At 40.0% G+C, this 11,546-nt stretch overlaps 1 protein-coding gene across 1 annotated transcript in view; it reads left to right on the plus strand.

Annotated features, from left to right (window-relative positions):
* Window positions 1-11,546, plus strand: part of Malrd1 (MAM and LDL receptor class A domain containing 1) — a 721,844-nt gene that overhangs the window by 66,924 nt on the left and 643,374 nt on the right. The window contains exon 5 of the mRNA XM_029557135.1: window positions 7,389-7,485. Within this exon, the coding sequence (XP_029412995.1) occupies window positions 7,389-7,485 (97 nt within the window). The remainder of the gene's footprint in view (window positions 1-7,388; window positions 7,486-11,546) is intronic.

The following is an 11,546-nucleotide window of genomic DNA, read 5'->3' on the forward strand; positions in this document are numbered from 1 at the left end:
ATAATTAATTTATTTCGCTTTTGTTGTTGGAGAATTTCAAACATTCATTTAATGCATTTTGATCAAATCTACTCATTTCCTCCCCTACTCCTCCTCCCCTAACTTTCTACCACTTTTCCCTCCCAACTATTTGTGCCCCCCTTTTAAACCTGCTGATTCTACCTAACGCTGCCTGTAGGGGCATGGGGATGTAGGACCATTTACAGGAGCATGGGTAACCTCTAGGAGCCACATTCTGGGAGAAAACTTACTCTCCTGCCCCCAGGAGCCATCAATAGTCAATAGCGTCTAGCTGGGTGTGGGCTGGATGAGCTCCTCCCCTCTGTGCTGGGATTGTAGCTGGCTTGACCTTGTGCAGGTCATTTGCCTACAGCCACAGCTGCTGTGGTGCATGTGTGCAATGGGTCTGTCGTGGTCAGCAGGTACTGTCACGTCTCTTCCCTTCTGTGCTGGGATTGTAGCTGGCTTGACCTTCTGCAGGTCATTTGCCTACAGCCACAGCTGCTATGGTGCATGTGTGCAATGGGTCTGTCGTGGTCAGCAGGTACTGTCACGTCTCTGTTGTCCACTGCCTCCGGCTTTTACAATCTTTCTACCCCCCATGATCTCTGAGGCTTGGGGAGAGGGTATTTGGATACAGATGTTCCATTTAGAACTGCACAGTCTTTTATTCTCTGAAAACCGGCCATTGTACGTCTCTGTATTAATTGCCATTTACTGCAAAAACAAATTTCTCTGATGAGGATTAAGAGATGCCCACTGTCTCCTAAATTCTTACCTTTAGCATTTAATTAAAAAGAAATAGTACATGAAACATTTGATTTAATCCTGTATATTGATCTGTTTAAGTCCATGTAATGAATCAAATTCTATATTACCTTCAGCTAACTTTGAGTAACTAAGATGCAAAGAATGGAAAAATGACCAGATCTCTAGTACAAAGTTTGAGTGATAAGCTATAAGAATGGTTTATTTTCTTATCAGATGTCAGAAAAAAATCACTATTCTTGACAATTTCAGACAGTAAACTAAAAGGATAACCACAAAGATATCAAAAATAGCTTAGTATCCGATTAAAGGATACATAGATTTAATAACGCTAGGCTGGAAATACAGTTACATGGTTTGAGAATTTGTACTCTATTCAAGTATCCCTCTTTCTTCAGTGAAAGAGGAGATATCTGAAATTGTGAGGGATTTAAGTTTTCTACAGTGATTAATTTGTTTATTTAAAGATGGCTTATGCATCTCTGTGAAATCGAGGCCAACGTGATCTACACAGCAAGTGCTAGGCCAGCTGGGGTTATGGGAAGACCCTATCTTGACCTTAGCCAAGGGACTACTGGCAGCTTATCATTGCTGGATGAGGGAGTGTTGGTCCTCTTTAAGAGAGTGACACTAGATAGGCTGACAGATTCCAGTGAATGAAGTCATACTGAGAGGCAACTGGGGACACAAACATGACTCATAGGCCTTAACAAATATGACAGAATGCATGAAGGCCAGTGGGGGGGCAGGGGGTGCATATAAGGGGGGGGTCTAAATATGATTAAGATGTAGTGCATGAGATACACAAAATTCAATAAAAATGTATTGAAAAAATAAGTTAATTAATAAAAGTAAGTTTTTAAAATGACTTATTTGGAGCACGGGAAGTGCACTGAACACCTTGGAGGAAAGCTTCCAAAGACAATTTAAGAGATGCTTGGCATCTCTGGAGAGCACATATTCTGGTTACAGTGGCTTGGGCAGAGTGTGTGGCTTGCAGAATGAGTTCCCCTGTGAACCAATAATGTTTGCTGTAAAGGTTGAGATGTTATTCAAAGTGACAGAAGTTTCTAGTGTATTTCTTATGCTCTTCTCAGTCCTCTGAGAACAGACTAAGACTGATTGTGTGAAGACTGAATCATGCCAATACCACTCAAGAGTGAATTTGACCCATTGGCATCTCTCCCCACAACTGTGTGAGCATTGGTGCCTGAAATGGGCATCTTGTCTGGGCATTTGTTTTAAATAGTGCTGATTCATTTTTCTCAACTTTGAAAAAGCCGGTGCTAAAAAACTCTTAAATGATTTTTACCAAGCTTAGCACCTTTTTATATCTTACTCTCCATGTCTTTAAATCAAGGTCTCTACTACTAGGGTAACAGAGGTTTGGATGATGGACAAAGTTGTATTTGCTGGATCTTGTTAGTCAAATCTTTCAAAATGAGTTCCTTGGTTTCCTTAGCTTTCCATTTCTAAATATCCAAGATTCTGTTAGTCAAGAATGTGCATTGGATAAATACAAAACTAAAATTTTAAAATACGTCATCTCCAGGGTGATTCACTTGGGGCTGGGGCAGTGAGGTTGTCCACTGGAGTGCTTTAAATGCAGAAATGACTTCGGCTAAAATAGACGTTTTTCTAGTACATTAATGTATTTCCCCAAATACTTTATTGTGGATGTGAACAGTGCTTATAATTCAAAGGCTGTAAAGAAAGAGTAGACCTCGTGACTCTCATGGGATCCTTAAGCTACACTCATCCTTTAAGACCGCAGGTACCTTTTAATTCTGTTCCCTCAGCAAGTGAACAGATGTTCATTTTTTTTCCATCGGTGGGCTGCAGAGATGTGCTGTGCTTGTTATACAGCCCATTGCCATCTACTGTCTTGTTCCCGAAGAGCTTTTGTGAGACTATTTTAGGAGTTTTGTAATCAGCGCCTCCACATTAAATCTGCTGCCTCAGCAGTGTATAAGCCTGGGAGAATGGTTTTGTTTTGTTCAACTTCCCCTCCATGCTGACTTCTGAAAGTTTAAAGCCATGCATGCTTTCTTTAGAAATATCCAAGTCAGGTATTTCGGCATCAGCTACATCCTGGGTTAACATGAGTATTTGAGGAATCCGCTGTAGTTGGCTGTCACCTGGGGTCTTTATCATTTTCATTTGGAAAATACTAGCTCCATCCCTTAATATAGCTGAATTGTTTTAATTTCTCAGTAAGCACTACTACACAGACATAGAGTTGCATCATGTGCAAAGATGGCTGCACTTCATTAGTGTTTTGAAGACGTTTAGGAGATAATAACTGCTGGTTCTTACTGAACATTTACTAATGCCAAGGAATTGTGTTTAGTACTTCATACCAAATAGGTCCAAATAGGTCTCTCAAGAAAATCCTCTGAGGCAGAATGATGATTAAATGAAGGTCATGAGCTCCTAAGGTGTCTACTAGCCTATTACATCTCATACAATATTAGAATCTGTGAAAGTTTGGTTTCAGTTATCAGTCAATCACTGAATTATAACAATTTCCTATATCATGTTAGAATTTCAGTAGAGACTTAGGAAATGTGGAAGAAAAAAAAACCCAACCTCCAGAATAGTAAATAATGAAATCTGCACAGGATGCCTTAAATATTCTTTCATCCGTAGTATTAGATGAAACAGCAGACCTAGTACGTGGTACTGATTGATTGCAATCACTGTTTTAAAACTGCAGAACTAAACAACTGACTTCAGTATCGTCTTAAGAATTTCAGGAAAGGAAATGACTGAATGCTGGTACAATCTAGGATTTGGAAACTGAGGCAGGCGAACCTTTAGTTCAAGGCCTGTTTGGGCTCTGTGAGGAGACTGGGTCTAAAATAAACAAGGAAAAGAAATGAAAAAGGATGGACTGAGAAATAAATAAGCGTATACTACTAATTAAGGAAGCTATAAGACTGCCTGTGTCATCTGTCTGTCTAATTATATAAGTGTAGGAGTTTTTGGTCATGTAGTAATTATAAAAATCCCAGTTTGTTATCCATTTAACATCACAGCTTGCCCTAACATTTAAATAAAGCATTCTGAAGATGGGCCTCCTGTCTCCATTCAGAGGTCATTTTTTTTTCTAAGCTGTCTGGAGAAAAGAAATGTGTCTCATTTTATTATTGACGCAGTGCAGGATGTACCTACTATTGTGACACCGCAAGCTCCACCCTCTGTCCCTCTTATGATCTGTTCTTTTCCCTTTTGCTCGTTTTTCTTTTCCCTCTTTTATTTTTTCCTAACACCATCCAAATGACAGATTTTTGGACAAAATCTTCACCAAAGCTTTGACTAAAACAAGGAATGTTACATATCATTTCTTGTCCAAATACTGCTACCACAGGCCCACGTAGCCTCGAACATTGGCCTTCATGGTACCTGACTCTTTCTCAGCCTGGGATTCTACTTGCTTTAATTAATTTTCCAGATCATAACCAACATCCCTGGAAAAATCTTTTCTGTTGTAGTTGTTTATATCTGTTTAGTGGGACCTGCTCAGTATGTCTGATGGGCTGTCTGTTTTGGAGCCTCACAGAACCATTAGTAAATTTCCCTTGGACAAACGGTTCCTCTCTTAAGAAACATGTTCCTCTTGTGGAGCCCAGGGACTTAATGCAAACCAAATTATAGCAAGTCAGCATGTAATTTAGACATACCAAATAGACATATAATTTCTATTGCAAACTGTAATGAGGAGAGGATTAAGGCAAGAGGGTAATTTAGAAGCTGCCTCAGTGGATCGAGCACAAGGACACGGGGATGGAAAAAGGATAGAAGGAAAATAGACTTAATAGGTTTTGGCTGATTAGACATGAGAGTGGAGGAAAAGTGATTCAAAAGGTCATTTTGTAGTCTGGGGCTCGGCAGAATCGCGGTCTGATTCACTGTCAGAAAATAAGTCAAGTGAGAGGTCCAATTGGGGAGAAAGAGCAGCATAGCATGAGATCAACGTTACTTGTGTCATTTGAGGGAAAATGGCTGGCAGGCTGTAGAGATCGGGAAGGGAGCTAGGAAGAGAGGCAAACATTTGTGAAGTAAAACGTGTTTCTTCAGGCTGAGCACGAGTTGAATCCTGAGGATTTCGAGGAAAGAGAATTGCTGGGAAGCAAAAATGAGAGTGGTGGTAAAGTGAGCATTTATTTCGACCTCTGTTTTTAAATCTGGTAACTACAGACATGTTTAACTCAGCAGGAGCCAGAGCATGTAGCCATCTGAAAACATTTGCAGAATGACGAATTAATTTATAGAAATATTCCAGTTTTTGTCCTCAACCATTATTCATGTAATATCATTAGTATCCTCATATCTGTGTCATACCAGTAGTAGCTAATAATTACTTAATGCCAGCTACATGCTGGCTATTGTGTTTTTGTTTTTGTTTTAATTTTATTTATTATTTTTATTTTATGTGTATGTGTGTATTGCCTGCATGTAGGTAGGCGCACCCATGTCGTGCAATGCCTGCAGAGGTCAGAAGAGTCAGATCCCCTGGGATTGGAGTTACAGACAGTTGTTAGCTGCCATGTGGGTGCTGGGATTCAAACCCGGGTCTTTTGCAAGAACAACCAGTGTTCTTAACTGCTGAGCCATCTCTCTAGCCCCTGGCTATTGTGTTTTGTATTTTGTTCTTGTTCTTTAAAAACAGAGCTTATTACTATTTATAAAAAGCTACAGTGTACAGAAATATTCCAACCATGCTCAATATAACTTAAAATTCACATTTCCCCATAAGGTAACAGTCCCCCATGGAATCATATGTAGACCCTGCCCATTTAATGACTTACTTTGCATTGATTTTTTTTTTTTTTTTGAGACAGGGTTTTATGTAGCCTAGTATGGCCTCGGATTCTATATGTAGCCAAAGATGACTTTGAGCTTCTGATCTGCCTGAATCTATCTCCTGGGGTCTAAGATTACACACATATGCCATCAAACCTGGAGTGAAATGAGCTTTGGAGGGTGGGGGTTTTGATCCCAGGGCCTTGGGTTCAAATACTAGGCAAACACTCTCCACCTGGGCTCTATCCCAGTTACTGTTTTAGGTACAACTTGTTTTCTTTGTATGAATCATATACTATGGGTTATTTTTATAAGTATTCTTTTACAAGAAGTAGCAGGGACAGAGAGATTAACCAAGTTCTCCATGGTCCCACTGCTTTTAAGGTACATAGCTGGGAGCTGAGCTTACAGATTTATCACTTTAAATCAGGGTGCCATCCTGCTGTTCTTGGAAATCATCGTTCTACAACAATATTGTCTGGGTCTTTCTAGCACAATCTTGCTTACATGATCCCCCCAAGTAGTCTGTTTCGTGTGAAGGAAATACGACTCTCTTAGACCTACATTTCAATAGGTTACTCTTGGTGATGTGTGTTTCCTGTTGGATTTTTTTTTTTTTTCCAGAGCTGAGGACCAAACCCAGGGTTTTGCGCTTGCTAGGCAAGCGCTCTACCACTGAGCTAAATCCCCAACCCTTCCTGTTGGATTTTTAATAGAATGGTAAACAGCAGTTTCCTCCAAAGGAAATCTGTATAGGGCTAAAGGTGAATGCAGCACAGGAAACTGAGTTGCTATGGAGGATTCACAGCAGTCACTAACCTAAGAAGGAAATAAGTGTTTACACAGTACACAGATGCACAAGGTTGAACGACATGCACGTGATTAATACGCACCTGCAGGAAGTCATAAACATTGTTGGTTTTCATTAGTGGGTTTGGGATAAAACTCCCACCAATACACCAGTTTTCTAGTAATCAGTAGAAATTGTTTGGGGCTGGAGAGAATGCTCAGCATTTAAGAACACTGGCTGCTCTTGCAGAGGACCCAGGTTTGATTCCCAACACCTACATGGTGGCTAACATCTGTCCATAACTCCAGTTCCACGGTATCCGATGCCCTCTTCTGACTTCGGTGGGCATTGTATGACATGGTGCCCCTACCTACATCCAGGCAGCACATTCATTCATGTAAGATAAAAATAATAAATAAACTTTAAAAACAGAAACTGGTGAGTGTCTTCTTTCTGAGAAGATTCATCTTAGCATGATATTTCTTCTTGAGGTAGACTTGGGGTGGCCATGTACCATAATGCAGCACCCATTCATTTTAGCATGAAGTCACTAAAAAACCCATTTTCAGTCAGTACTCCAAGCTTTGATTAGACAATGGCTAGTCACGCAAGAAGTTAACACAAGGGCACCCCAGGCTAGACTGTGAATAACATCTGAAGAAAGAGAACTGGGGCAAATGCCAAGATCCAGAGTTGGAGATGAAACTTAGATTCAAAGGCTTGTAAAGGGCAAATATACGAACACATGCATAGACTATATGGGAAGTAAACATGGAAGGTGGCACTAAGGGTAGAACTCAGACAAGTTAATGAACATGCTTCCCAGGGCACACGAGGCATCTGCAGTACAGTGATGACTCTCCATTTTCCTGCTCATGAGAATGTTTGTCTTGAGCCTTTTCCCTTGGAATGTGTGTAGCTACCCAAGAGCAGAACTGCGCGCTTCTTCGCACACTCCCTCCCACAGCATTGCAAGACGGTGATGCTCCTTGTTTTGTGCTCTTGTTTTATTTTTCTTGAATAGGTTGTTTTTCAAGGTCAAATGGTTGCAGCTCACGAACAGGAGGAAGTTATAGCTGTTGATGACGTATCTTTTAGTTCGGGCTGCTTGCCTGCAGAGGGTAAGAACTTTTTCTCTCCTTTTGATTATTATTGTGTAAAATAACTTTGAAATGATGTGAGCATTGTAATGGCTCTGATCTGCTCTCTGTGTTTCTGTAATGTTACATATTGGATGTTCAATGTTTTAATACATTGTATAACAGTGACTTTATATCATAAGTGAAGATACGCTGTTTTTGTTAACAACACTGATGCTATAAAGGATCGAGAGGGATGATTTATCTTAGATCTTAAAATCTTTAGTATTGTTTACAGTGGCTAGTTAGATATTTGCTAGAGAACTCTTTGGCCTCTGGAGAGCTGGTAGAAAATTGGCTTCAACACACTTGAAATTGTTCTGGCTTGATATTAATTTTAATCTACATTCTATTTAGACTGAAACAGATACATTAATAATATACTATGTCAAATTTAAAACAGTAATCATATTGACCTCTTGGCTATCCTAATCAAATAATTCCACATTTGTATTTTGATAGAAAAATTCAAAGTTAAACTACAAAATTTTTAGAATAAAATAATTAAACCAAATATGTAAGAATCAGGCTTATGTGTGTGTGTGTTTTCTTTACATGTTTACTGCACTGTGGTACAACAAACACAGCAGAAATAAGACAATTATATTAGTCCATTTTCTGTTACTACAGTGAAATACTTGAGACTAGATGATAGATAATGAAAAGGAGTTGGTTTAGCTCTCGGCTCTGGAGGGCCAAGGACATCTGCCTCACTCTGGTGAGGACTTCGTGGCAGAAGTACAGCATGGCGGTTGATTCATAGCACAAGAGTCTATGAGAGAAAAATAGCATGTAAAATGGGAAACCAGAGAAACTGAGGAGGAGGCCTTCTTGGCCTTTTATAATACTCCTCTCATGAGAACAAACCTGGATTCCACAAGAACTACAGTAGTGCTTTCTAAGGTAGGGACCCATGTGATTAGTGAGCCCCGACTAAATGCCTTCTTTTAACTATGCAGCTGTTTTGTAGAAAGGGGTTCCTGGTTCTAATTTGGGCCAAAGATATGGTAGTTTTTGCTACTATGACAGAGGTTATAGATACGTGGGCTTTATGGGAGCTGGGATAGCCTCTCTCACACTGAAGCATAAAGATCTCTGTTATCAATGGTCAGTGCATAGCACATAAGAAATCCCTGTAGGATGCACCAAAGTAGAGACCCTCAGGGTCACAGATTGCACACTCCACCCAGTTTTAGAAGTAAATAATTGAACTGTCAATCTCAATGACTTTTCAGTAAAAGAAGATGCAATTTATTAGACTTAACAGAGGGATGCAGTGTGTCAGAATGGAATGTGTGATTGGTTCATTGCAGGCCACACTGCTCCACACTGCTGGCAGCTCTTCTGTTCAACTCTTCCCTCAGACTCTCTCCTGCCACCCTGGGTGGTGCTCCTGGATGCAGCCAGCTAGTGCTGGAGGTTTTAATAAGATATGTGTTTCTGGACCCTGTTTATGTCTGCTGTATCTTTACAGAAATTATATATTTTCTGCTGAAATTTGGGCCTGTCAAACAAAATGATCTCCAACTAGCCATATTCATTGGCCAGTCTAGTTAATCACCCTCAAAAAAGGAAATGGACAATGAGATCAGCTATTGGCTGGGCATTTCCTTGCTGTTGAGCTTCTGCCATTTAAACGGTATTTACATTATAAATCTACACAAGAATATTCTTGATGGTGTTTGGGAGTGCAGATGGCCTGTAATGAGACCCTTCTATCATTTTAAACATGAACTTTCTCTCCATTGTTGGCCCTAGAAGCTAATACAATCTTTCTAATTATCTGTGATCTGCCTACTGGGACAATAGCCAAGGGCCACAATAAATACTCAAAAGATGAATGCCAGAGTTTGTAGTTAAGCACTTCGAAAACCTCCAGAAAGAAGTCTAAAAGATAGTTGTAGGGAATAGATGGTAAGTTTGGGCATTTAAGAGAAACCTGGGACCAAAAAGACAAAAACCCCGGGCTATAATTTTTAAGACAAGAGGCATTATACTCATAATGTATGTGAGCAAGTGTGGGAGTGAAACCTACTCCAGACAGGCCATCTATAAATTTCAGGGCTATTTTTCACTGTCTTTCATATGTTAAACTCACACAACATGGAAAGGTTTGGGACCAGAGAAGATGGCTTTAAAATCAAAGACTGAAGTCTTCAGTAAATATAGAAGTCAGACTTACATAAAAGACAGAGTCATGATAAGGCAGATATCATGAACCTAGGAAATTTGCATATAGAGGAATAAATAATTGTGTGAAGGCGAAATTGGGGGATTAAGGGAATGGCAATCTTAATGTTAGGCCTTGTAATTTACAGGGTGTTAAAAAAAGGATGCCAAATCTCAGAAAAGCCGTGACAGGTATGTGCTTCTTTAAGAAGACATTGAAGAGTTAAAGTCATCTGCTGTGTTCTTTGAAGGTGATATAGAATTTTTAGTGTTTTGTTAACAAATAAAGTAAAAATTTAAGGGCACAATTAAACTGGAAGGGAAAACCAGCAGCATAAGGAGCAGTGGAGAAAATGTGGTGATTGCTGGAGAATCCTGGCTCTAGGAGGCAGTTAGTTTGTAGATGGCAGGAGTGTGAAAGATGGTTAAATTAGGGGGGCTGCTCAGCAGTTAAGAGCACTGACTGCTCTTGTAGAGGACCCGGGTTCGATTCCCAGCACCCACATGGTGGCTAGAACCATCCTTAACTCCAGTTGCAGGGGAACCCGAAGCCTTCTTCTGATCTTTGCAGCATTGCATGACACGGGTACACTCACATATACGTAGGCAGTACACTCATACACATAAAATAAAAATAATAAATAAAATATTTAAAAAAAAGAAAGATGGTTAAATTAAGCAGGCTTAAATTTCCAATGGGACTGTGCAGTCAGCTTGGGGTAGTAACGTAACAGGCTGAACACAGGTAATCATCAGAGCCACACGTGTGAGTGTTTGGTGCTGGGCTTCCCTCCAGACCCACTCCACTCGCTGACAATCGCTGAAGATGGGCTTGCATTTTAAATTAAATCCTCAGGATGTTTTCTGAGATGTGTGCTAGGCCAAGCTTAAATACAGACCTGGCATTTAGAAAATCGAGTCCTGGTTCTTCACTGATCTTGTACAACGTGATGACTGCTATGGAACAGCATCTCAATGAACTAGAATCAGAGACTGAGTTTACTGAACTCCTGGGGTAGAGGTGGGGGGTGGGTGGGAGCAACTGAGGTAGGGAAGCAAAGCCAGATCAATCTCTTCTGGCCTTTCCATTAGAAAATCCCTTCTGATGCTTAGGCATGCATTTAATTGTATATAAACAGACAAATATGGTTCAAAGTCTTCAGAAAATAACAGAGAGAGTTATGGCATAGGTAATTAGGTCGACCCACTCCAAAACTGTGAAAGTCAAGACTAAAGTGCCGGCTTCAGGATCTCTTTGTGCTATTCATCTTATGGTCATGAAATGGTGGTTGAAGCCCTATTCACCTTAAGTTTGAGACAGGAGAAAGGAAGGAATAGGGTGGAGGAATATTTTTGTTCATGTCATTGGCCAGTCAATGTTACATGGATGTCTTTTGTTGCTAGGAAGCACAAAGCCTGAATATTTAGCTTTTAGTCCTGTAATAAAAACAAGCAATGTAAACAGGTTTGAGTTGATTGCACAGATGACTTTCCTTCAGAAATTCAACTTATTTAGAGCTAAATTTCTATTTTCTTTCCAAATCTGTTCCTTCTCTTTTATTTTTCATTTTTGTCATTGGCATATTCTTCACCAGAAGCCCTTCTCTAAAAAGAAATACTGTGGTAAGTTTTCTGGGTGTGAAAAATAAATAAAATAAAATAAAATAAAAATACCAGAGAAAAACTGGTAACTTTAAGAATAGAGGAAGAGGAACTGGAATTAAAAAATATGCAGACAATATATAAAAATAAATAAATAAGCCGGGCGTGGTGGTGCACGCCTTTAATCCCAGCACTTGGGAGGCAGAGGCAGGTGGATCTCTGTGAGTTCAAGGCCAGCCTGGTCTACATAGTGAGTTCCAGGACAGCTGGGG

This window comes from Nannospalax galili, unplaced genomic scaffold, assembly GCF_000622305.1.
Source record: "Nannospalax galili isolate Female #2095 unplaced genomic scaffold, S.galili_v1.0 scaffold487, whole genome shotgun sequence".
NCBI lineage: Eukaryota > Metazoa > Chordata > Mammalia > Rodentia > Spalacidae > Nannospalax > Nannospalax galili.